The sequence below is a fragment of the Pseudonaja textilis genome, chromosome 5 (assembly GCF_049901715.1).
Source record: "Pseudonaja textilis isolate UNSWEBS1 chromosome 5, rPseTex1.2, whole genome shotgun sequence".
NCBI classification, from domain to species: Eukaryota; Metazoa; Chordata; class Lepidosauria; order Squamata; family Elapidae; genus Pseudonaja; species Pseudonaja textilis.
Genome location: NC_141994.1, coordinates 62,478,010 through 62,505,172, shown reverse-complemented (window position 1 = coordinate 62,505,172; position 27,163 = coordinate 62,478,010). Strand labels below are relative to the sequence as shown.

Sequence of the window (27,163 nt, the reverse complement as noted above, 5' to 3'; positions counted from 1 at the left end):
CTTGAAGCTACCATTGCAAAAAAACCAAGCTGGTTTTAATCTATTTTATCCAAATAACTGTGAATCAATGATTACTAGGAATTCAACGCTGTGAATTCTTTACAGCTATGCAGAAATGCAGATTTTAAAAAGTATTATTATGTAGTAACAGGCAGTGGTGGGATTCAAATTCCTTTACTACCAATTCTGTGGGCCTGGCTTGGTGGGTGTGGCAGGGGAAGGATACTGTAAAATCTCCAGTTAGAGGTGGTATTTGCCGTTTCTCCAAACTACTCAAAATTTCCGCTACCGGTTCTCCAGAATTGGTCAGAACCTGCTGAATACCAGCTCTGGATAAGTCTCTATTTTGGCCTCTTCTTTCTTCTCTGATTCTGCTGTTTTCCTCTACTTTAAATTGCAAGATGCTTCACAGTGAGGAATCTGTTATTTCTGACTATGTGCGTCTATTTTTCCTTACCTGGATGAGAAGGTATGTACGCTGATGACATTTTTTAAAAAACACAGCGGGTATTATATTTCTCCTTCTGACTGAATCTGCCAAGATTGGCAGATAGAAACTTGCCCACATCAGCTTTCGTAAGGAGAAGTAACAAAATCTTGATAGAAACAAATGGGGAGCAGAAGCAAAGCCAGATCTGTCATCAAAATAATCTCTTGAAAATACCTGTATTGGGCCTTAGGTAAGTTTCCTGCAAATGCAGATCGCCCGCCAAGGTATTTAATATTTTTATTGCTAGGAAGTTATGTTGTAATTATACTTCCAGGGCTGAAAATACAATGCAATTATTATATTTTTTTTTTGGGGGAAACTGATAGGCAAATTTGGCTAAAAAGAAGCAAATACCCGTCAAGGATTGACAGAGATTCCAATGCACATCTTAAGTTCTTGGAAGTGAACGAACAAAGTATACAGGTAGTCCTCGACTTACAACTGTAATGGAGGCTGCCCATTAGAGTTATAAGTTGTCATCCTCGGAAAGTGGGTCATCATGTAAACCATGAACCTATAGCCATTTTTGTGGTGATTGTTAAACGAACCTATTGTTTGCAATGGAATGGGATGACTCAACACCGCTAACTTGGCGTGGCCAGCTGGGGGCAGCCTTCTCACTATCCCCAAGTCTCTTCTGCCCATTGGGTGCCGCTATTTCTTTGCAGGACATCTCAAACACTGAAAAGTTGCTGTGGGGATAACTCGCTGTGGGTGCTGTGTGGACATCGGGGTGAGCAAGCGGGTGATGGGAGGTTGGCTCCACTCCGAATGCCAAATTGGCAGTTTGGCTGCAGCGGGGGGGTGGGGTGGGAGGAATGGGATAGAGGGTGGGAGGCAGTGGCAGGCAGGGAATATTTTGGCTCCTCCTACCGATGCCTCCGCGCCTTGGGCTGCAGCGGATGGGAAGTGAGCGAGCAGGCTGTCAGAGAACAGAGCAGCAGTGGCACCAGGCGGGGTGCTTCGCATTTGTGGGAGCTGGTTCCCCTTTACCCCTCCTCCCACCAGGCCACCAGGCTGTAAAGGTTGGGGACCACAAACTTAAAGCCTTAGGATTAGACAGAAAAATAAAAAAAACAGAGTGAATTCCCACTGGGGAAAAAAAATTCTAGAGTAGATGTAAAATAAAAGTAAAGGTGACCTTAAGTCGAACATGGCTACTACAGCCATGCAACCTACCCAGCAACATTATAGAAATTGTTTATCAACACTTTCTTCCAAGATGTGTCATGACCCAGAGTGTGGCACAAAGGCAACACAATCAAACAAGCAGTAAGAGTCCCTTTATTATCTCCAACTTTTCCCTCAGTGTCCAAGTTACCTTCGGCTGGAGAAAAACTCTCCCAGGAACAGCCCTTAACTGTAGAAAATTCAGTCCAAAACAAGGTACATACAGACTGTATGTACAGGAGAAGGAATTTCAGACTTGAAAGCACGGCAAAATTCACACAGTTGGGAAGATGACAAGATAAATTCACATTTGCTCCAAACAGCTTGCTGCGTACAGCTTCCTTTTTTTATACACTGTGTTCCCAGCTTCAGCTAATGAAGGGAATCAGGGCCCTTTCCTCCCCCATAAGCCATGCAACCCATATTGCTCTCTTCTCCGTTCCTCCCTGGATGCCCTAGGATGAAGAGGGGGTGGGCCTGAATCTTCCTCTGAATTCCATCTCCCTTGCTAAACCTCTCCCCTGCTCTGCCCAGCTGGACTTTGCCCTTCCCCAGTTTCTTCCACAGCCAACGGAGCCACACTCCCACTCCCTGTCAGCTGTTCGGCTTCCTCCTCCGAGTCAGATTCCGACAGGGGCATGACAAGATGGTTTTTTGTTTGGCCAGTTTATCCAAAAGCTTTAGAAATCCTGGCCTATTAAAGCACAGTGGTAGGAGGTGTCAGCGGTGGAAGGAAGTGTCATGTGAATGGGTTCTGGCAGTGGCTCATTTTTCTTTGAGTAAAGGGTTGTTTTTTATCTTGTAAAGAGGCCTCGGTTTGTCCCTCCTCAAGAAGCTCTACACGAGGCTGCTCTTGCAGTGTATTTGGAAGCTTCAACTGGTACAGAATAACAATAGCACTTAGACTTATGTATGGCTTTACAGCACTCTCTGAGCCATTTGCAGAGTCAGCAGATTGTCCCAACCATCTACATCGGCTGAGCCCAAACTTGTTTCACCCATCTTGGAAGTATGGAAGACCGAGTCAACCTGGAGCCCGTCAGGATCAAACTCCTGGCGGTGGACAGAGTTGGCCTGCAATAGTACATTCTAACCACCATGCCACCAGGGCTCGTCCTGCAGCAGTTTGGGCAAGTTATGCACATTCCTAGCACAGTATATGTTATGCCTCTGCCCCAAGAGTTGCCTTGGTTGCCAGTTTGATTCTGGTCCAATTCAAGGGGCTGGTCCAATTCAAGGGGTTTTAAAGCTTTTAAACCCCTTCACGGCATTGGAGACTTGGGTCTTCCAGGAAATCAAAGATTTGTCTCAATAGTTCTATTTCCTTTACAGGGTCATTTCCGAATGGGGTCATTTTTATTCCCCTTTGCCCATGATTAATATTTTTGTTGTTATATTATTTATGTTATTCATTATTGCTGTGGGTTTTTTTTCCCATTTTTATCTTATATTGGAATTGTTTTATTTACTGTTGTGCACAGTCCAGAATCTCCTTTGATGAGATGAGCAGCTATATACATTTGATTACTAATAAACAAATAAATCCACTGAATCCACGGAAGGTCTCAGGGTAGTTAAAATAAACCATTACAAGTAATAGGGCAAAATGGCACAATTATTTTATCAAAAGCTCCCCAATGGAAAGAAGATTCTTCACCATCTGTTTTGTTCCACTGACCGCTCAAAGCACTGGTCAGTTTACAGCTCATTCAAACAGCCTCCCTCTTCCTGTACTACTGAATGGGCACTTTCAAAACATCAAAAATAAGCGCAACATGTTGAGGTTCGTTTCCATCTCTCTCTCTCTCTCTTTTTTTTTTAATGTTTTGCATTTTGTTTCCTTTCCGCCGTAACTCCTGCCTGGAAACTTTCCCTCCCTTTCCAACTCTACTCCAGGAGAGAGGAATGAGGGAAATGGTGAAAATAGGCTAGCCGGGAGAAACTTGGTCAAGCACCATCCACAAAAGAAAAGGAAGCCACCTGAGCCATAACCTTTCAATGGAAGGTGGCTGATCTAATGAAAAGGAAAATATACCTCAACCTATTCCTGCTGGTCTCTGAAAATGCAGGATGCACTTTGCTTTTATTTGCATCGCTGAATAACCTTAAGATTGCAATAAAATGGAAGAAGTTGCTTGGATAAAAAAGCAGAGGCACCCCGGGAGGAGAGGGGTGACATGGGCTTTGCAACCACAGGGTTAAGCAAATGACTGGCTGGGGAATTGTCAAGCACCGTATCAATCAGGAGATTCTGGCAGTTCAAATAAGTATAAAGATTTATTGCCAGCTTAAGCTCTCTACAAGAATCTGAACTACTAACTGTCAAGAGAAATGAGCGGGAGATAAGGCATTCAAGGTGGGCTGAATTTGGATCTCTTGTGGGTGCTGTCAAAACTGTCATCCTTTGCTAGATGCAAAGTACTGGAGGAAGGAGCGAGAGGAAGGGAGAAAACAAAACTAAGTGCCCTCCCGGGGCATCGGCTCACTATCCCAAGACACAGCCTTGGGAAATGGAGAGTCATAGCTCACGATCCAGCCCTCCTTTGCAGGGACAGTTACCAAATCAATTTCTTTGAATGTAACTGGACAATCAGCAGATAATGGAAGTAGAATGAGAAAGGGACAATTAACTGGGAAGCTTTCATTTGTAAAAAATCTCAGTTCTGGCTTTGATCTACTGTAATCCCTTGGTTTTTAGTAGAAGTATTCTTTTCGCTACAAATGGAATCGAGAGTCTTGCTTTCCTAGAAGGCCAAGCTGTGGCAGGTCTGATGGACACGCAAGGACTCATGACTGATGACATGTTTGATCCCTTCCTTGGGCTCATCTTCTTGGGCTCTAGTCATCTTCTACAGGAATTCTGGGAGTTGAAGTCCACACAGCTTAAAATGGTTAAGGTTGAGAAACTCTAATCTAGATAACCAGAGCAGCCTCCAGCTCTTTCCAACCTGCTCCCACACAATGACCATCAGGGCTAAAGTTGCTGCTTTTGGCCTCCTTGCTCTGTAACACAGAAGCCAAAAATCCTGAACACACACACACACACACACACACACAGAGTTACACACACTCCCTCTCTAAGTTGGGAGGCTGGGCAATGGGCATGGAAATGTGAGGAGGGGAAGAGGAGGATTTGAGCTGCAGACTGAAAGACAAACTGGAATTTTGAGATCCTGCTGGGGTGTGAGAGATTGGGCACGTGGCACATCTCTTCTCTGTAAAAACTCACTTTGTATTAACAAGATCACACACACACACACACACAAAATCTCACAAGGGACTTGCCTTAACCCATCCATCACAGCACTAAATAAGTGTACAAAACTATAATTGGTTCATTCTTTCTGTGCCACAAAACCTCCTTGGCAATCCCACTCATTAGTGTTCTTTAGTTTTATAATTGACACATCCAGTGTGTAATTTAATTAGCAATTGCAAAAAGAAAACAGAAAGGGGCGGGAAGGGTAGTTAGACTGTCTGCTCTGGAAGGGTTTTCAATAGAACAGACTGTCCCTGACCAGCTAGTTAGACCATTGCTATCTACGCCAAACCACACCATAATATTTTCAGTGGCGAAGGAGAGGGTGGAATTATTATCCACTGCCTCATATCTTTGACCTCACTGCTAAAAGCTGGGTATTTTTTAAGTTATCCTTATTAGGACAAGTTTTGTGGCTGGTGCTAGAAGTTTTCTTTGTTAACAGATGCTCTGCGTCAGCAATAAAATAAATGTGATATAGCCAGGTTTTAACTTAAATAAAAATGACTGGGAAGGCAATAAAAAAAATTAGGAAATGAATGGTTGCCTTTGCTTATGTTTGTTTGCTGCACCTAAATTAACATTTAGGTCGAAGAAGGCAGTTTTCCAATAGAAAGCTAGGAAAACCTTTCTAGATGCAAGAGTGGTTGAACAGTTGGGTAGCCATCTTTAATTTGGATTTCTGCACTGAGTAGAATGTGGGCCTTGAGCATCTAAATAGCTCCCTCAAAATTCATTGTTCTACAAATAATGGGAGCTAAAAGGGGGGAAAAACAGTTAAAATGGTAGACATCTTGTTAATCTGATCCATAACTCAACTTCAGATCTGCTTCCAAGTGCCAGAGGTTAAGTGAATTTACATAACATTAAACAAATCTACCAACTACAGATTTCTCAGGAATTGTTTTACCCAATGTACATACAGTATATGTCCGTGTACATTCTTTTCTTTTAAAAAAAGTTTCCATTGAATTATTTTGAAAATCCAATTATAAAATGAGCCCATGTATGAACATTTTCCATACCCACACCTACAGTAAGAAACATTATTTAGAATGTGGATTTTTAAAATACATAATGTAGTGAAAATTAGATGACCATTATGGTGTAGGCTGCTGAGATTTCAGAAATGAGAGAAATTCTAGGCATTCCACAGGTTAGAAAAGATACTTTATTGGACCTCGCTGCTTGATAAATCAGACGAACAAAATATATAAGAATATTGCTGGCTTTACAACCCCCAAAGCGTTTCATGTGACCATCATAGTCATTATTCAAGCCAATTATTCACTATGAGCTGATTTTGCCTAAGAGAAATAAATGCCTATTTTTGGGAAAAAAAGATCATAAAATTCACATGACACGACAAATGGCTATAAATGCAAGCTGGTTGCCAAGCACCCAAAATACAGTCATGTGACCACAAAGTGGGTGTGGCCATTGGAACATCAGAACCAGGTCCTAAATATCCCTGGGAGGTCCACTGTTACTTTAATTACTAAGTGACTGGTTGTACATCAAGGATTACCTATATTTAAGCACTCAAGCTCCTTGAAAAGCTCCTTCTATGTCAGGGGTGTCAAACTCACAGCCTGCGGGCCAGATGCATCATACACTGGCCACGCCCACCCCAGTTTAGCAAAGGGAGGGAAGTTGCAATATGTCACATGATGATGTGATGATGCAAGTTTGACACCCCTGTTCTATCTTCTACCAGGAAGTGTCTATGATCTCTCTGACCTGACTCAGCTGATCAATGTAGCATATCCAAGAAGTGTGTAGGAAGGACATGAGTGTATTCCTACTTCATTCTACAAAGAAACTCCACTGCCATGCTCAAGGGATATGCTCCTTACAACCCATAGCATGTGGGTCTTAAGGAGTCTTTGCAACTGACTAATCATCTTCCAGCAGAGTTCATGATACAGGGTAAATGCTGTGAAGATAGTTTTTCAGTATTATATCTGGAGCTTCAGGAAAATTACTCCTTGGTGGCAAGTTCTACTTCTCCGGGACTAGTCTTGCTCAACCTGCACCAATTAGAAGCTCACCCACAAGCCAATCAGATGTCAAGACATCTGATTATGAAGATAAGAGCCCAGTCAATCTCTGCCTTGCCTATGGACTGTGTATCAGACCACTTGTCTCTGAAGGTGCCATCCATCCATCCACCTACCCATCTACCCATCCACCCATCCATCAGGAAATCTGTTCTCCAGGCCAGAGGTCTCCAAACGTGGCAACTTTAAGACTTGTGGACTTCAACTCCCAGCATTCTTCAGCCTGCCATGTTTTTGCAAAGACAGCAAGATTATCAAAGTCTGAAGCCCAACACTGCCTCTTCTCAAAGATCTGAGAGGGCCTTTTTTTCCAGCACCATGGGGGGAAAAGAAACAATGTGGCAAGGAAAAGGTGAGGTGAGAAAAGTTGACTGCAAGCTAGAATGGCTTTGTTAAAACTCTTATTCAAATGCTGAGAAAACCACTGGCTTTACTAAGGGAATTCACTCAGCCAGAATTCGACACTCTGTGAGACCACTTGAGTGTGATAATGAGGATTTGGGAAGGAAGATGATAGTGAGGGAGGGAGGGAGGAAGGGAGATCCCTGCTAGGAAAAATTTTAAAATAATCACCAAGAACTTCCAGTGTGCTCAGAAACCGTACACATATAAAATACGGTTAACCTAGTTGGGAGTGTGAGATAAGTGAATATAGATAAGAAAAACAGCCTATCTGAAAGGAATGAGTAACCACCATTTGGGCACCTGGAAAGTCCATGGTTGCACCAAATTTGAAATGAACTACTAGTTTGTAAAGATAAGTACTCCTCTCTTAAACCAACCTCGAAACATTCACAAACCAAATTTCTGTGGACCTAGAAGCTCATGGTATGACCAATGCTAGCTGCCAAAACATCTGGGAGGTTAGGAAAAAGACTTGCCAACTATGCCATCCCCAAAATTTCCATTTTACTCCTGCCAAGTCTCTTTTAAAAGAAAACTATAACCTCTTAATACAATCCTTTCCTCGCTATTTCTTCCCTGAATTTAAATGAGGGGGCTGTAGACCTTGGATTGCAGCAAAACCAAAGGAAGCCAAGTATTTTGTTACTGTCAGAAATGTAGATTTACCTTTCAGTGTTTCAATTCTACCTAAAGATTGCCCTGGAGAAGAAAAACCATTTTTCCAGATGTTCCTCAAAAGGGAGATGGTGACACCCAAAATGAAATGGAAAGTTCACTAATCAATAGAGAAAATAGACACTTGAAAAGCAACAAAAATATTTTCACTGGGATAGAAAACTAGAGAAAAAAATCCACACAATTTTTTGCGTGTGAAATAAATAATCCTCTAGTATGACATCCAGGTGAAAAATTATTTTTCTTTTTAATAGATGTGATTGCTGATCAACAATAATAGCAATGGCACTTGGACTTGTATACTGCTTCACAGTGCTTTACAGCCCTCTCTAAGCGGTTTACAGTCATTTTACCGACCTTGGAAGGATGGAAGGCTGAGTCAACCTTGAGCCAGTGAAACTCGAACTGTAAAATTGCTGGCAGTCAGCAGTCAGCAGAATTAGCCTGCAGTATTGAATTCTAACCACTGCGCCACTACACCTCTTCAACACACAGTGCAAATCTCACCTCTAAGGATGTAAGAACAACCTTGAAATCAAAAGTCTCTCTTATTTTGTCTCCAGGCACACAGATGCCCCAACAAGTGGCCAAGATGACCAAAGTGTCAATCCTTTGTAATGATTCCTCCCCAAAAGCTGATATACCCTGATATTAGCCTCTGAAAAAGACAAAAATACTAGGTGGCTGTGAATAAAAGGGATATGGATCCAACAAATATGACAAAAATCTAACCTAAAATCTGTTAGTCTTTGTTGCCTTTTAATTTCAGGGTCAAAGACAAGTGGCTGTGAATGAGTAGAAGAAGGCAACAGAAGTAGAACCATATTCAAGATGGCACAACCATACAATGAAAGCCTTGCTCTTGTTTGCATGTGTCATGATACAAGTCAAATAAGGTTGTTGCTTTGATCACAAGCTGTGCTTCCATCTTACGTTTTGTTGACTCCCACACCGTGTAGACACCACAAAGACCAGCAATTGGGACAATCAATGTCAGACCTATGTTGTTTTCTGCCAACACAATGAAGGGTGGACATTAACTGAATAGAGGGAAAAGGCCCCGACCACTCTAATAACCATCATATTTGTTGTTGTCATGACTCTATCTTCTAGTACCAAATTCATGAGAGCAGACTTCCAATACTTGAAAGGCTGTCATAGGGAAGAGAGAGTTGATTTATTCTCCACAGCACCTGAGAGCAGGACAAGAGTTCAGTTAAAAACACTACAAAATATTTATCTCTATTTTTTAGAAAAGCCCTTTTTTATTTTTTCTAAATCTCCCACCATTCCAGTTGACTGGTTATCCACAGGTTTTGTTCAGTGCTGTAAAACGATATATTGTTCTCTTTATCCACACAGTTCCATTATATACACTTTTCCCATCTTTCCCCATCCTTATTTGGTTGTTTCTTAAACTTTTAATTTATACTACATTTTATCCAACCAGTCTTTTCTTAAGGATAAAATTATCTGCATCTTCAAGTCACTTATTATTTCATCAGTCCTGCAACATAGATACGATTGCCAACTTTAATCTGCATGGTGCAATATTAATGGAGAATTCAATCACTATATGCCAGTCCACATTTAAGCAAAGGCACCATTCACACACACAACTGAATGTTTATATAACAGACACCTAAACTGATGAACTAGGCATGTTTGGCCTAATGAAGAGAAGGCTGAGAGGAGACATGATAGCAGTCTTCCAATACTTGAAAGGCTGTCATAGGGAAGAGAGAGTCCATTTATTCTCCATAGCACCTGAGAGTAGGACAAGAAGCAATGGGTGGAGGCCCATCAGAGGGAGAAGATCCCGAAACTAGGAAGAATTTCCTGATAGTGAGAATGATTAATCAATGGAACAACTAGCCTCTCAGAGTTGCTGGTGCTCCATTCCTGGAGGTTTTCAGGAAAATATTGGACAACCATTTGTCCAAGATGTTATAAGGGCTCCTATCTTGGACAGGACGTGGGGCTAGAAGTCCTCCAAGGTCCCTTCTAGGTGTATGATTCTAGGGTTCAATTAGATTTAAATGAAGTTGGACAAATCTTAGGATATAAGTTGTATGCATATACATCCTGTGGTCTTTTGTTCAGATCTCCAAGCAGCTCCAGAGTGGACAAAGTTAAAATCACCACCCTGCTTTGGAATAAGCCAAGGAGGAAGAGCAATGGAAATAGTAGGCACTTTGAGTAATGTACAACAACCATTCTGTTCTTTAGTATCTATCGACCCCTTCTAAAAGTTCACATCAATTTTTAGTGGCTTTAAAGACAAAATAGGTCCTTTAATGCTTTAACCTTGCAAAGGCTTAAAGGCATCTATTTTATCTCTTAACTCCTACTTAAAATTTACCCACCTACCCTTGACATCTCTTCTTATCCTTAGATAGCGATAAAATGGCTCTGGGCTGCAAAAAAAAAAAAAGCCCCACTCATACTCTAAGTATCCAACCCCTTCTTACTTCAGTTTGGAGGAGGAGGAGGAGGAAGAGGAAGAGGAGGAATCATCATTCATGGCCTGCCTATTAGGAGGCAAGGTGAGGTCACAGCTAAGAGATCCAGGATTTGAAGAAGACATCCTGTTCTACACTTCTTTAACTTCTTCAAGTAAGCCATAGTTGGTGTAAAGGAAAGATTTCTACAATCAGAATGGAAGTGGGAGATCTTTTCCTGAAGCAGGAATTACTCTTGAGCTGTCCCTGGAGTCCCTTGGAATTTCCAAAGAGCCATTCACACAACTAAGCTCTAGTGTGCTTGTGTATGTATGTATATGTGTACCTTTGAGACAGTTTTTGACTCAGAGTGACTGCCTGGATTAGTCCTTGAAGTTTTCTTGGCAAGGTTTTTCGGAAGTTGTTTGCCACTGCCTCCTTCTTAGGGCTGAAAGTGAGTAGCCCAAGGTCACCCAGCTGCCTTTGTGGCTAAGGGTGGGCCTGGACTTTTGGTTTCTAGCCTGGTGCCTCAACCACTACACTGAACGGGCTCTTAAGCTCTCCCATTGGGAACTTATAATGTAATTCAGTGTTCATATCAGCCTGTCATTATCTTTCCTGTCTCATGCACAGAGGTGGATTTGTAGCTGTGCAGATAGATGAATTCCACAAAACATCCACAACGAAGTACATTTATTGGTACATCAGGTATCTTCATAACTCACATTTGTGATGAAGTTCTTCTATAATGACCAATCCTTTGTATATCAGCCTTGCAGGTGAAAGATGGTTATTTCCTAACCCATTTCGTGGTGGTAGAAAGCTGCTATCAATTCATGAGTCCAGGCAAGAATGGAGGGAAACCTCCCCCAACCCCTCAAGGATCAATTTAGTGACCAATCAGGATTACAGATGTGGCCACGCGACATGAACTACATTTCCCAGGATACCTTTAACTACATTTACCATGATGCATTCCCTTAAGGGGACAGCTCATAATTCCTAAGTAACTACCCAATTCCCATAGACTGGCTGGGACAGCACATTATCATTCATTTTAATACAAAGCAGAATTGTTGACACAACCAGCTCTGTAAAAATTGGCAGCTTGCTACAACTGCACAGCAAATAATGCTGTGGTATTCATCTTTGCTTGATATAGGTCACTCTTTTTTTAAAAGCATCATGCCACTGCAATGCAAGCCCTGTGCCTTTTCTCTGAGCAGTGCAGTATCATCTGTATGACCAAAAGGATTGAAGTTTGCAACATGACATTGGAACACTGAACACTGTTCCTAAGAGATGATTAACAATTGCTTTGCTTATTTTGCTTACTCTCTTCTTCATGAAGAAGAATGATTCTCCAGACGAGTTCCCACAATATACTAAACCTGGCTAGTTAGAAGCCTACCTGGATCTATATGCAAAACACTTAAATTAATTAGGTTTCAACTTGTTTAAGAGGTTTTTTGAGGGGAGGGGTATGGTTGTAGCAGTTCAGTGTCCTGTGTGAACCAGGTTTACAGGTTAGTATAATTCATCCATATAATTCTGGGTGAACTAATAAAAGAAAATGGATGCAGCCTGTTTACTAGGGGTGTCAAACATGCATTGTCACATCATCACATGACATATTGTGACTTCCCCCTTCGCTAAATCACGAGTGGGCGTGGCCAGCATGTGATACATCTGGCACGTGGGCTGCGAGTTTGACTCCCCGACTGTAAACCAATTCTGCTGGTCGTATAACCATAGGTCGTGTGCCAATTTATCTGTGTTTACTTGTCTGTTGCAACAGATGCTTGGAAATATTGACTGAGAATGCACACAACATGCTACAATGGTCTACAATGAGTTTGGGTAGTTTGTGATTCAGTTGATGGGGAAAATTCGGTCACGTTCTCAAATGTAAAATGAACCAAGCCCTCACAGATAACATATAATCAGAGTTGGAAGGAACCTTGTAGGTCATCCAGTCCAACCCCCCCAAGCGGGAGACTCTACACCATTTCTGACAAATGGCAGTCCAATCTCTTCTTGAAAGTCTCAAGTGATGACACTTCCACAACTTCTGAAGGCAAGCTGTTCACATTTAGTCATGATATGGTTTACTTAAACACGGCATATTATGTGAGCACCGCAACTGGAGTTTTATTAACCCAGGTTTAAAGTTAAGCATTATGGATGAACTCAGCCATGAGTCAGTCATATGACTCTCCTAAATCAGAATACTCCAACTTGTACCATGAGCATATAAGGGAGCTGCCTGATTAAGGGAAGGGCGAGGTGGAGTTTGGGTAGTTGTGAAAACGTGCAAACTGAATCAGATAATTCAGGAGCCAGGTCAAATCAGTTTATTTTTATCAATCCCAATGAATGCCTGACAGTTAAGTAACGATCATTATCTTGCATTCAACTAATTTAATTGGGGATTATATAGGCTGCAGATTCATTTATCCAGATTTATTTAATGCAGTCTTAAAACCATCTTTTGTTTGAGGAACACTTTGGCCTATGCACATTTTGTTTTCTTGCACATTCTCACATTATGAATCATGCCATAAAATTCAGAGGTTTTTTTTAAAAAAAAAATCTGAAAGAGATCTGTTTGGATCCTTTTGTATACGGATATATTATTTCTGTATGTCTGGGGCTTATCACAGCTTTATAGTTATATTTTATTCCACAATGGCAACAAAAGCAACAAGAAGCAGTTTTAACTCGTCATATCGTAGATTTAGCTAGAATCTAACTGAAAATTCTTTATCATTTTAAAAAAGATAGAAATAATTTTAGAGCACTTCAAAGAGAACAGAGGTAGCTTAGTGCCCTGAGATATTTCAGGGTTACTCAAGCCAACAAAACGTAGTTCTCTGATCAATATATATATATATCATCAGTTTATAATTTGCGCCATTATTTACCGAGAGATTAAGCAAGATCCAAATTTCGCGCTGATGAAAGCGACTTCTGAACTGCACTGCAACTACTAAGCAGCCAAGGACTTTAAAAGAGGAAAAGAAAAAAAAAAGAATCCAGCCTATTCTATTACGGTGACATGCTTTGGTAGCTGTACCAGTTATGATGAATTTTGCAACCAAGCATCCACAAGGAGGGACGTCAGATAAAACCGTAGCATTCGCGCAACGGGTGGCTGACATGTTGCAACTTATTCCGCCTCGTCAAAGGCAACTTCAGCTTTAAAAAAGAAAGGAAAGGAAAAGAAAAGAAACCCCCGCAGCTTGAAGGGTTTGGAGCCAGGCGCCCGTAACCCACCCCGCAGCGCCAACAACACCACTACCTCCAATATAAGTCAGCAAACTCACTTGGAAAGACTTGATAAATTTGTCCTACAGAAGGCTCCGCTGATCATGCCTGGAACAGAGGAATGAGAAGGTCCTCTCTGCTCGTTGACAGCTTCCGAGAATTGGAGGAGGCAACCAAAATATTTATTTTGCCTTCAGGGCAGCTGAAGAAAGAATGGGCCGATTGTCTTCTCGCCACCCTGCGTTGCAAACAGTCCTCTGTCTGGAGCGATCCTTTGGTAGGATTGTAGGGCAGCAAACGACAACGGTGGTGCTTTCGATCCACTGCCTCTCTCGATCCTGAATACTCCACCTCCACCTCCTCCCTCTCCACCCACCCACACCCTCAGCAGTAAGATCATATGATCCCAAACCCCCACTCTCACCCTACACTACCTTTACTGTATTCTCTCTAATAGGGCCCCACTTGCAATACTCAGAGCCCCTACTCTGCAAGGGCAGAGGCAGAGCAGGCAAAAGTTTTTAGTCTTACTTGGTCATAATGTCCCAAGTAAACAGATATAGGTTGGATTCAGCTCAGTTTTCGTTGCAATGAGCAGCTGGAATGTGAAACTCAATACAAAGGTGTTTGCTTACCTACAAATAGAAATAGCTGCTTGCAGCAAGGGACACACTCCAAAGAAGGCAGCAAGAACGATATTTCAGAGCAACCAGACTGTCTCAAGAGCAACAACAACAACAACAAAGCACTTAAAAGATTCATGGATTTATTATTTTCCAAAGCATCCGAAGGCAGGACAAGAAGCAACTGATGGAAACGAAGCAAGGAGAGAAGCAACCTAGAACTAAGGAGAAATTTGCTGATAGCTAGAACAATCTGTGGAAGATGCTCCAACACTGGAAGGTTTTTAAGAAGACCTTGGACAACTATTGGTTTGAAATGGGATAGGGTTTCCTGCTTGAGGAGGGGGTTGGACTAGAAGACCTCCGAGGTCCCTTCCAACTCTTGTTATTCTGACTGTTTCACGGGCCATGATTGCATTAATGAAACACACCAATCTACATGACTGGGATGCTTTAAAAAAAATAATAGGAAATTATGAAGTCAGAAGATTGAGAAATGCAAGTCAGACATGTATTCTGAACTCTATCAGTTGTGTTACATGCTCCTGACATCACAATGGAATAGAGATGTCTACCTACATTGAATTGAATATATGTGATAGTCAGGTGATGGATGCTCTCAAATATGATACTGTATCACCAAACATCTAATAAGGAGCAAGGAAGGTCTTAAGTCCTGTATTTATTCCCTGAAATATCAGTCAAAGATGGTAATACCAAGCATATATTTTTACTATTCCAAGGGGTTTGAATCAGTGGTGGTATTCTAATTTTTTTACTACTGGTTCTGTGGGCATGGCTTGGTGGTGTGGCAGGGGAAGGATATACTGCAAAATCTCCATTTCCACCCCAATCCTGGGGAAGTTTACTGCAAAATCCCCTTCCCTCCCCACCCTACTAACCTGCTTTCCAGCTCCATTCTTCTGTGCAGGACAACAAAAGACCCAGCCGATCAGCTGGCAGACAATAGATGGGGGTGGGGCCAACCAGAGGTGGTATTTACCGGTTCTCCGAACTACTCAAAATTTCCGCTACCGGTTCTCCAGAACCAGTCAGAACTGGCTGAATGCCACCTCTGGTTTGAATGAATGAGAAGAATCACACTAATCCATCAAGGATTCAAACACAATTGACATGTCTACCTGGAATTCACTTTACATCAGGGTCCCCAAACTTGTCAACTTTAAGGCTTGTGGACTTCAACTGGCTGAGGAATTCTGGGAGTTGAAGTCCACAAGTCTTAAAGTTGCCTAGACCTCTGCTTTACATAAATCTGGGCATGTGAATATTATTTATCTATGTACAAATCACTTCACGCAACTTACTAACTAGATTCTAGGTAGCTTAAAACCACGGCATAGAAAATATAAAACACAATGCATCTGATAAAATGAAAATGAAAAGATCACAAATGCTGTGCTGTCCACTACAGAGGACCCTCCATTCTGAAAGTCCTACCAAGAAGGATAGCTTTGATCATGCTGACCTGCAGGATCACAGAGTATTCCAAAGTGAAGGAACTGCAATAAGACTATCCAATAATTCTTGGATGAGAAGCGAAACGTCTTCAAAAGAAAAAAACAAGAAAGTCCAGTTGCCTCCCCCAAAAGTACCTTTGGGTCAGCCATGACGTGGATGACTGAGACTCCCTACAGACTTCTAACTGCAATAAGACCTTGCTCACTTGGGGCTGGATAGCCACATGTGAAGCCAATTGCAGTAATCTAATCAGATGACAGAGTAATAAGTCACTGCTTCCAACTCCTCCTTGTCCACAAAGAACCACGCCAGATAAACCAGCCAAAGCTGGTGACCCTCCAGATTGCTATTTGCTCCTTCAGAAGTAGCAGCACCATCAAAAGCAATTGATGGAACACTTATGGATTCAGAAGGTCTTTGTATCAACAGCATTTTTTTCTTGCTGAGCTTCAGTCTGAGATGTTCTTGATCATCCGGTCCTTTGTGGCCCATAAGCACCAGGCCAAGTCTTCTCCTAAATTATGAGCTTGGCTTTGCATACAGTTGTAAAGCTGGCTATCATCTCGATGATTCCTGGTCTCAAAATTAACAAATGACCTTCCACAAAGATATCATTTAAATATGAAAATTAATAGGGAGACTGCCCCATATTGAAGTATTCAAGGGTGCAACCTCTACCCACAAAAATACTATCTACTGGTAGAACTTCCTACTTAGGGAGACACAGGCCTAGAGGTGGTATTCAGCGGGTTCTGACCAGTTCTGGAGAACCGGTGGTGGAAATTTTGAGTAGTTTCGAGAACGGGCGAATACCACCTCTAATTGGCCCCGCCCCCATCTATTCTCTGCCTCCCGAGTCCCAGCTGATCGGCTGGGTCTTCTTTGGTTGCCCTGCACAGGAGAACAGAGCTGGAAAGCAGGTGAGTGGGGTAGGGAGGGAATGGGATTTTGCAGTAACCTTCCCCTGCCACGCCCACCAAGCCACGCCCACAGAACCGGTAGTAAAAAAATTTGAATCCCACCACTACAGACCCAATGCAAAACTTTGCCTCAAATCTCCAACTCATGAAGGTGACCCATAAGGGGGTACAGTGTTTTGTATTATGACACTGGTGCACGCATTTTAAAATTAATCTAATGAACCCGTTCTGTCTTTTACAAAAATTTCTTCTTGTAAGAAATGGAAGTATTTGGTGCACAGTTCTATGTTTCATAACCCAACAACAGTTCAAGCCCTAAAAAGACAAAAAGACAAAATGAATCACAGTACATATATGAAGTCTTACCAGAGATAACTGCCTCTCTAAAACAGGAGTCCCCAAACATGGCAACTTTAAGACTTGTGGACTTCAATTCCCAGAATTCTCCAGCCATCATAGCTTGAAATGAAGTCCACAAGTCTTAAAGTTGTCAAGTTTGGAGACCTCTGCTCTAAAACTAAACACTGTGTTAAAAACAAGACCTTGTTTGATTACACCATTCTTCTAACAAAGCAGTTTAATTTTTCCAGCCATATAGAAAAAATACACTGAAGATTTGGAGAAGATAGAATCAAACATACAAAATCATTTTTAGAAATGATTGCCTCATTTCAAAGACTCCAGGTCCCCTATTCATCTCTTTTCCCACTCTAATATAGCCCTTTTCAGAAAATACCACTTATTTGTCAAGAGCTCCACAAGACTATTGGTATCCTGCAGGAAAAAGAAATGTGTTTGTTGTTAAAAATCCACCATAATGACATTAACATCTGTTCATTGTTTAAAAAATAATATTAACTCTTCACTGCCCAGAAAAGCAAGGGTTGCCACGAGGAACTTTCATTTTGTTACAGAACTAGAAATCTGTGTTTTTGATTCTCTGTTGCCCACCAGATGTCTTCAGGGTGTATCTCGCAGAATTGGCAGCCAGCATTGCAAATGGAGAAGGCTGCTTTGCACTCACATAAAATTGACTGGAACAGGAAATACTTTATAGCTGCCTTCTCAAACCTGTCTCCTTCCAGATGTGTTAGAACTGGATCTCCCATAATTCCTAGATAACATATTTTCTACATTTTTTCTGGAAACTGTTGTCTTAGATGTATTGACAGACCACCAGGTCTGAAAAACATATGATGTCTTGATGACTAACTTAGCCTTCACAAAGATGGACCTTGAAAATTGCCTTGATGGAAATTTTCTCAGGCACCAAGAAGAATCAGTTCTGAGTCATTGGTTTGTTTAGTAAACAGAGGAAGGAAATAGTATTATCTGTAAGATGCTATACACAAAACAATCAACAGCATAATTAGGATTTCATCTTCAGTTCAGTCTAACTTTATTCAATGGGCCAAAACTTTACATTCTCTTTAAATCCCAATTTGGTGAATGTCAATATTTCTATAGCTGTCAGGCCCGAATTACCAAGAATTATAGAAAGACTTATTTCACAGTAGTTTATGTTGCTTGCCTATAGACAGCAATCTTGCCAGACTAAAGCACCGATATGCAAAAATATTAGATATAGCCCGTGAACTGCTGGGGAAGGGGTTGCCTTTGCTCTCTTCCTGCATACCAAAGATTCCAAGCGATGTTGTCTCTTTGCTTTTTGGGAAAAAGCCTCTCTCCACTGCGATTCAGGACTACATTCCACCATATCGGCATATGAATCTCCCAATTGTTTCAGGTTATTTGAAGAGAATGGTTCTCATGTGCCTCTTCAGCAGGTCAAAGTAGACACAGCAGCTACAGAACAGGACCTTTTTTTATGGCGGTATCAAACCATAGAACAATCCCGCTGGAGCAAGGTTGTGCACCTAGTGAAGGCCAAAATGATGGCTACCTTGAAGCCTACAAGGCCATGAAGTCCCAGGCTGCCCCTTGATTCATACTTCAGCATAACTGATCACACAGAACTCCAAGAGGAGTTGCACGGGCAAGGGGAAAACAAAGTTGCTACTAGTTCTCCTGAGTCAGCCATTCCTCTCAGAGGTGGGTATTCAGCAGGTTCTGACCAGTTCTGGAGAACCGGTAATGGAAATTTTGAGTAGTTTAGAGAACCGGTAAATACCACCTCTGACTGGCCCCGCCCCCATCTATTCTCTGTCTTCCTAGCCCCAGCTGATTGGCTGGGTCTTCTTTTGTTGCCCTGCACAGGAGAATGGAGCTGGAAAGCAGGTTAGTGGGGTGGGGAGAGAATGGGATTTTACAGTAACCTTTCCCCAGGAGTAGGGAGGGATTGGAGATTTTACAGTATCCTTCCCCTGCCACGCCCACAAAGCCATGCCCACAAAGCCAGAACTGGTAGTGAAAATGTTTGAATCCCACCACTGATTCCTCTCTACCACTGCTCCATATTGGTCAGCAACATCCCCTTCCTTCCCTATTGCAGAAGCAGATCCACGAAAGGTTCATTGAAGAGTCGTGATGGCACAGTGGTTACAATTCAGTACTGCAGGCTACTTCTGCTGACTACCGGTTGCCTGCATTTTGGCAGTTCGAATCCCACCGGGCTCCAGGTTGACTCAGCCTTCCATCCTTCCGAGGTGGGTAAAATGAGGATCCAGATTGTTGGGGGGCATTGGCTGACTCTGTAAAACCCAGAGAGGGTTGTAAAGCACTGTGAAGCAGTATAGAAGTCCAAGTGCTATTGCTATCTTTGACCATATCCTGCAGACACCTCTAGGTCTCCCCCCGCTTCCTTTCTCCTTCCAGAGTCACATGGTGAGAGGGTCTCAAAACCAGATCTTTCTCACTATTGAAGGTGAGAAATCTCTGGTAAGTTTGCCTTGGAGTCCAGAGTTATATCCCCAGATCCTTTGTTCTTCCTTCCACCAGATCCTACCTCTGACTACTAAAGTTTTGTAATTATTTGATCTCCTTTTACATATTATGTTACTCTTGTTTACAGTCTTCTTTTAAAGAATTTTAAATTTTATAAGCTGCTTTGAGTGATTTTTGCTGCAAGGGCAACTTAAAGTACTGCTTATCAATTACTCAGAAGATAGAACTGAGGCATAAGCAAGTTCTTCATCTTACGAAGAGTGAACATCTGTGAGAACCGCAAACAAATACTGTATTAAAATAAGTTTTATTTGGATTATACCCATTATTTCTAAAATCTTCTGCTTTCTCCAAAAACATGCAACTGTAAAAAAAAATCTCTGGTGGATGACTCTTAGCCCATTTCTCTAGCAATCTCTAAAGCAGAATATCCCTCATACTTCACTTTGTTATGCTCATTATAATGACAGGCTAACTAGATATGATATCAATTCCTTCTCTTTACTGCAAATCAAAGCCTGATGAGAAAACCGTATTTCTGCAAATAACTTCTCAGTCAAGAATGCAGGAAGTGATGCAAAAAAAAAAAAAAACCCAGCAAGAAAGGGAAGCAATATTTTATCAAGGTGATAGAAAAAAATATGATCTCTGTGAAAGGTTTCCTGGGTCGTTTGACTACTATGGAAGATGGAAAATGTATACCAAGTATTGCACAATGGAATCCCTATAATCCTTAGGATTAAATTACTCTTCCAGTGTTTCATAGCTAAAGGAGAAAATGCAGAGATTTAAGCCTGTGTTTATAAAACTTCTCCACAATGCTCTTTCAACCCTAAAAAAAAAAATTTATAGGTGACAGGCACATTTTGTTTAAAATAGACCTATAAAATAGAATAACATTAATATAAGTTGGAAGGGACTTTGGAGGTCTTCTAGTCCCACCCCCTGCTCAAGCAGGAAACCTTATACTATTTCAAACAAATGGTTGTCCAATCTCTTCTTCAAAACCTCCAGGGATGGAGCATCCACAACTTCTGAAGGCAAGCGGCTCCACTGATTAGCAATAGCAATAGCACTTTATATACCACTTCACAGTGTTTTCCAGCCCTCTCTAAGCGGTTTACAGAGTCAGCCTATTGCCCCCAACAATCTCGATCCTCATTTTACCAACCTCAGAAGGATGGAAGGCTGAGTCAACTCTGAGCTGCTTGGAATCGAACCCCTAGAGCAGTGAGTTAGCCTGCAATACTGCATTCTAACCACTGCACCACCACGGCTCTTTAATTATATTAATTATTCTAACTGTCAGAATATTTCTCCTTATTTCTAGATTGAATCTCTGCTTGATCAGTTTCCACCCATTCATTCTTGTCCTCAGGTGCTTTGGAGAATAGCTTGACTCCCTCTTCTTTGTGGCAACCCCTGAGATATTGGAACACTGCTATCACGTCAACCCTAGTCCATCTTTTCATTAGACTAGACATACCCAGTTCCTGCAACCGTTCTTCATATGTTTTAGCCTCCAGATCCTTAATCATCTTTGCTGTTCTTCTCTGCGCTCTTTCTAGAGTCTCAACAACTTTTTTACATTATGGCAACCAAAACTGAATGCAGCATTTAAAGTGTGGCCTTACAGAATAACAGAATAACTAGTTCAGGGTGTCAAACTGACATCACACGGGCCAGATGAGTCATCTGCAGGCCATGCCCACCCCAGCTCCGCGAATGGGAAAAATGCCATGAAACATCACATGACAGCAACATGACGCCATGAGTTTGATACCCATGAATTAATGGAAAGGAAATCAATATCTATCCCCCCCCCCCCAACAAACATAGACAAACATAAAAAGGCAAATAAGCCATTGAAAAAGTTGTCTTGGAGGCAACTATCTTAATAGCCCATCTAAAATTTAAAACAACAAATACTAGCCTGAATTTCTTTTGAAAATAATTTCTCAGTCAGCATGGCTCAACTGAGAGGCTTTTCTTTTGCCTTTGGCGAACCTTTTGGGGGAGGGGTCAGTGAATCAAAAACTCATTTGGCTCTGCTGGAGTGACACTGCCCCCATGAACAAAAGAGATAATTATTTACATATTTATTTCTAAATAAACACAGTCCAATCATGCATGGTGTTGTTTATTTATTATATAGCAATGGTGGCTAACCTTTCTGGACTCTTGTGCCAAAAATTGAGTGCACAGCAGTGCGCATGCACTCACATGCCAGTACCTAGAATGCAGTGCGCCCCTCTCTCCACACTGCCTGCGCATATGTGCGCATTCCACCCCATCCCCTTACCTGCACTGCGCCTCACAGCTGATTTTTAGGCTGATTTGAGGCCTTTTTTGGCCTCTCAGAGGCTTTGAAAAAGCCTCTGTAAGGCTTCTCAGGCTGAATTATGGGCCCGTTTCGTCACTTCCGGTATTACCGGAAGTGATGAAACGGGCCTATAATTCATCCTGAAAAGCCTTGCAGAGGCTTTTTCCAAGCCTCTGGGAGGCCAAAAAAGGCCTCAAACCAACCCCAAACAAATCAGCTGTGAGGCACACACATGCGCAGTGAGGTAAGTTTGCCTGCGGCTTGCGTGCTAGCACAAATGGCTCTGCGTGCCACTTGTGGCATGTGTGCCATAGGTTCGCCATCATGGTTATATAGAGAAACGTCAAATAATTACAAAAATGAAATACAAGTAAAACAAACTTATTTTCATGGGGCCCAGAGGCCATGCAAGAGCCAAGTCCCTTCTCATGCGGCCTACGCAACCTCCCAAAATCATGTGAGATCAAGACATGCTTTCAAGAATAGTTGTTGTTGGGTGTTGATGAATGTTGGTATATCACTCAAAATCTCATGTCATGTCACCATTGACATACATTTCATGGGCTAACCATCACTGCTGAATATCAATGGGCAACAAATAAATATTAGCATTATTTCCTCTGGTGGAAATGCCATTATGATCTGAAGCAGGTTGCCCAGGATGAAAAATATGGGCTACTGTTTCTCAGGGGTAGGAATGGACAACCCTGTCCTCTATTGTCCACCAGGAGGACAGCTTCCACCTGTCCTTCCCTCCTAGAGTATTGTTTCCATCTCAAGTAGTGTTCCTGTCTTCGGCTGTACTAGTTGTCCTAGTCTTACAGTGCTCAATTTCATGATAGGCCTCCATTCCAATAAGCAATTGCATGATGTGGCAGGAACAGCACCTCCGAAGGGTTACCATAGCAATAGCAATAGCACTTAGATGTATATACCACTTTACAGTATCAGTATATTTCCCCCAACAATTTAGATCCTCATTTTACCTACCTCGGAAGGATGGAAGGCTGAGTCATTCTTGAACCTGGTGAAACTTAAACTGCCAAATTGCTGGCAGCTGGCAGTCAGCAGAAGTAGCCTGCAGTACTGCACTCTAATCACTGCACCACCAAGGCTCATACCATCCTCCACAATCCTCCACATCTACAAGATACTTTTTTCCTTTAGGTCTTCATTTCAACAGTGGAACGGTAAAATAGCAGGGTTTTTTTTTCCAGAGTTTATGCTCAAATGGTGAAAGATCTTTCTCATTCATTTTTTCCCTGCAAGTTCATTGATGAGACTTTATCGTTTCCTTTCCATTTTATTTCTTTTTTTAAACTCAGTGAAATTGACAAGAATCCTGGCCACTTCTTGCCTTAGCCCAAACTAGGGGAAGAATGATAAAATTACATTTCCTTTCTGTTTTGTTTTGTTTTTCTTTTGTTACCAGTAGACTGGTGGATGCCCCAAAATCATGCATGAGGAGAAGTCAACAGAGGGCAGCTTATACCAAAGATCTAATCAATAGAAAGCACAGATCCTTTAAAAAAAATCATCCACAGGGGGGAAAAATGGAATTGGTGGTTGCTTTTCTAAAACAGATGGAGGAGAGGAAGAAGTACGGAATTTGGAGATGTGGTAAGCACTGTCCAGTCAGAGCAACAGGTAATATCATGGCCAAAATGGTTGAAGGAGCTGAAATCAAACTGATTTACACGCAGGAGTCGAGCAGCTTAATGTTGCAGTGCACGAAAGCTCCTAGATCAGTATTTCCAGCTTCAGCAACTTCAAGATATGTGGTCTTGAAATCTTAGAATTCTTCAACTCCCAGCATTTTGGCTGGGGAATTTGGGAATTGAAGTCCACAGATCTTAAAGGTTGGAAATATTGCCCTAAGAGCTGACTTTAAAAACAGCTCAACAGGATGTGCCTTTCTTTGGCCCCAAACAATCTCCAGTAAAGTAATGGAAAGCACTTTAAACATCCAGTTTTCAAGTGAGGAATACTTGAAGAAAACTAAACTGTTTTTTTTCCCCCAAAAGTATATTCAACAGTTTGGGGGAACAACACTGGAAGATGCTTCTAGAAAGAAAAGTGTCATGTGTTTTTTTGGTTTTTTGGTTTTGTTTTGTTCAGCTGCTCTTCTATAGTTTCAGAAGAGGAGTCAGATGAGGCAGCCTGAATCAAGCCAGAACTGAGGCAAATCAAAGGGTTAGACAAAATAATGAAGAATTATCAAGTTTAGGCTCCAAAATGTGTTGCCCTTTAAACAAGATGTCAGGATTCCGGCAGTTACCCCAATTAAATCATGAGTCTCGAGCCAAACTTCCAAAACTTCAAAAGGATTTATTGGGAGTTAACATGTCCTGCACTGCCTTGGGTGTAGCTGACTCTGAGACACATAATTCATTGTCACCCTTGACCCTGGTTTTCCCCCACCCCCGGTTAGATATTTGCATTGCAGAAACTCCAGTCACCTAGTTACTATCTTTTAAAAACTATGTATGGCATGCACTTTCAATTTCCAAGCCGCTGCACTGCTCTTTCCAAGCCCTTTCCCCCCTCCCTTTCTGTTGGCAACTCTAAAAAGACCACAGAAATATTTTATGAGTTGGCACAAGACTCAATAGGAATTGAAAACTGAAGATACGGTAGATAGATGGAGATAGATAGATTGACTTGTCTTAGGCCTGAATTCAGAAACTAGTCCACTCTCTATGCTTTCATCCATATATTCTTCAAGGGACATGAATGATGTTCTGATCCTCCCAAAGGTGATTTTTTTAAAAAGGCAACTGGACTTCCTTTGTTTTTCCTTGAAGACATTTCACTTCTCATCCGAGAAGCTTCTTCTGTTCTGACTGAATGATGGAAAATATAAGGATTTATATTCCTTGCAGTCTTCCTCCACCATCCAGTCAGAACTGAAGAAGCTTCTCAGATGAGAAGTGAAATGTCTTCAAGGAAAAACAAAGGAAGTCCAGTTGCCTTTTTAAAAAAATCACCTTTGGGAGAACCATGATCTGGATGGCTGAGACTCTCCATCGACATGATGCTCTGATATTTCTCTCTTAAGGTAAATCTGTTCCCCTTCCCCATATTCACAAGAGAGCTTGAAGTCAACTTGAAGTCATCTTCAATTCTGTCAAACTTTGAAACACTACAATAGAAAGGTAGATTATTTTGCAATAGCATGTATGTGGTTTCCCACTGCGTTCCTCCAAGGAATATTTTTCAACTTCCCAATTAGCCTACGGCGAAGGATTCTCTAGTGATTTATTTTATCAAACTTTTAAATGGTCCAATTCTCTTTTGCTTTTTGAGGTCTGCCAAAATTGGCTAAGGGCTGCTATCTATTGAGGCTAGCTAACCAAAGAAGAAACATAATCCAAGGAAGGAAGGAAGGAAGGAAGGAAGGAAGGAAGGAAGGAAGGAAGGAAGGAAGGAAGGAAGGAAGGAAGGAAGGAAGGAAGGAAGGAAGGAAGGAAGGAAGGAAGGAAAGATAGCCCAGAATAGGTCATTGGTTCTCTATGGGAAGATGGAAGTGAAAGGGACATACCTCCAGAGCAAAGATCTTCAAACTTGGCAAGTTTAAGACTTGTGGAGTTCAACTCCCAGAATTCCTAAGCTAACATGACTGGAGGAGGAATTCTGGGAGTGTAAGTTCACAAATCTTAAAGCTGTCAAGTTTGAAGACCCCTGTGCTAGAGAGATGTTCCCTGAGGCTGGGCTCCAGCACAAGTCCAAAACCTCAGAAGACTAAACCTCTGGTGGCTGACCCAGATTGGATCCTGCAATATTATCCTGGAATACATAATATTTCACCTGCATTCATAAGAGACTAATGCTTACTGGAGTCTAGAAAACAGGTGAGGCATTCAATGAAAACATAGCTGTCCACAAACTCTTATGAAACTTTGGCATGGTAAGGGAAGAACATTGCTTTTTTGTGACTTTAGACTCTATAGTTGAGCTAAACCAGGGGTGGGATTCAAATTTTTAACAACTGGTTCTATGGGCATGGCTTAGGTGGTAGGCATGGCTTGGTGGTCATATTATTGGCTGGGTATGGCCAACTCAATATCACTCACATCGAGGCACGCAACTCCTCGCCTGGCCTCTCATGACTGTGGGGATGCTGCAACAGTCGTAAATGTGAAAAATGGTCATAAGTCACTTTTTTCAATGCCACTGTAACTTTGAATGTTCACTCCACACAAGCAAAGTACCAGCAAAGGAGGAGAAAAAAACTCCAGAGAAGTTCCTGAGACAGGAAGTCTAGACCTGCCAAGAATGTAATAAGGGTTAATGGAGAGGCAGTTTCTATAAGCAACACCAGAATGTTTCCTTCCTGCTTTCCTTACAGGATTAGGCCAGTAATTTCTTCTAACAACCGATTTCCGAACTGCTTAGAATGTTAACAACCGGTTCTAGCGAATAGGTGCAAACTGATAGAATCCCACTCCTGAGCTAAACTAATTCATTTCAGTTGCTGTGAGAGGATTGTCAGACTTCATAACAGGTATGACTAGAAACCTTAAATCTCTCAAACCTTCATTCATTCATTCATGGACCAAACAACAACAGCCTCAACATCTGGATAAGTTGCCTCAATTGAGACAATATACAGTATATAATATTGGAATCAAATTCTCAATATTGTCTAGGATTTAACACTTCTCCACCTGCCTTTTAACTTCGCCTTCTCCACCTGCCTTTTTGAATCCATGAGATTTTTCCCAACCTAGACATTTAGGGGCATCTGTTCAGTGCATAGTGATGCTGTCTGGGCTAAAAATTGTTGCTTCCAAATTTTGCTGGCTTCAGTTTTACAATCACTCAACTGAAAAGCGACTTCTGCAAAGAACTATGTGAAAATGCCCTTATCGTACCAACAATCCAGCCACATGCTGTATTCCTATTTACAGCTGGACCCCAGCCTGTCCTGTTTTTCCACCAGGTCAAAGTATTTTCATTTGTAAAATCTTTCCCTCTGATGGTATTTGGGAGTGCTATTTTTATCCCTTTGGTGGATGGTATTTTTAAGTGTTTATAATGCTGCTGTTATGGAAATGATCTTAAAATATGCATTTCTGAGGATTTTCTAGAGCAGCATTTCTCAACCATGGCCATTTGAAGATGTGTGGCCTTCAACTCCCAGAATCCCCCAGTTTTTCTGGCTGGAGAATACTGGGAGTTGAAGGCCACACATCTTCAAATTCAAA

General features: G+C 41.7%; 1 protein-coding gene across 14 annotated transcripts in view; it reads right to left on the bottom strand.

Annotated features, from left to right (window-relative positions):
* The window catches only part of CALD1 (caldesmon 1), a 261,433-nt gene that overhangs the window by 48,080 nt on the left and 186,190 nt on the right, over nucleotides 1-27,163 (bottom strand). The window contains exon 1 of one of the 14 annotated variants that reach the window (XM_087935126.1): nucleotides 13,827-14,300. The exons of 11 other annotated variants lie outside the window; for them this stretch is intronic. In XM_087935126.1, the coding sequence (XP_087791252.1) occupies nucleotides 13,827-13,873 (47 nt within the window). In that variant the 5' untranslated portion in view covers nucleotides 13,874-14,300. Of the gene's footprint in view, nucleotides 1-13,826; nucleotides 14,301-27,163 lie in introns of those variants that run through there. 2 more of the 14 variants (XM_087935127.1, XM_026714773.2) reach the window with 2 other exon arrangements.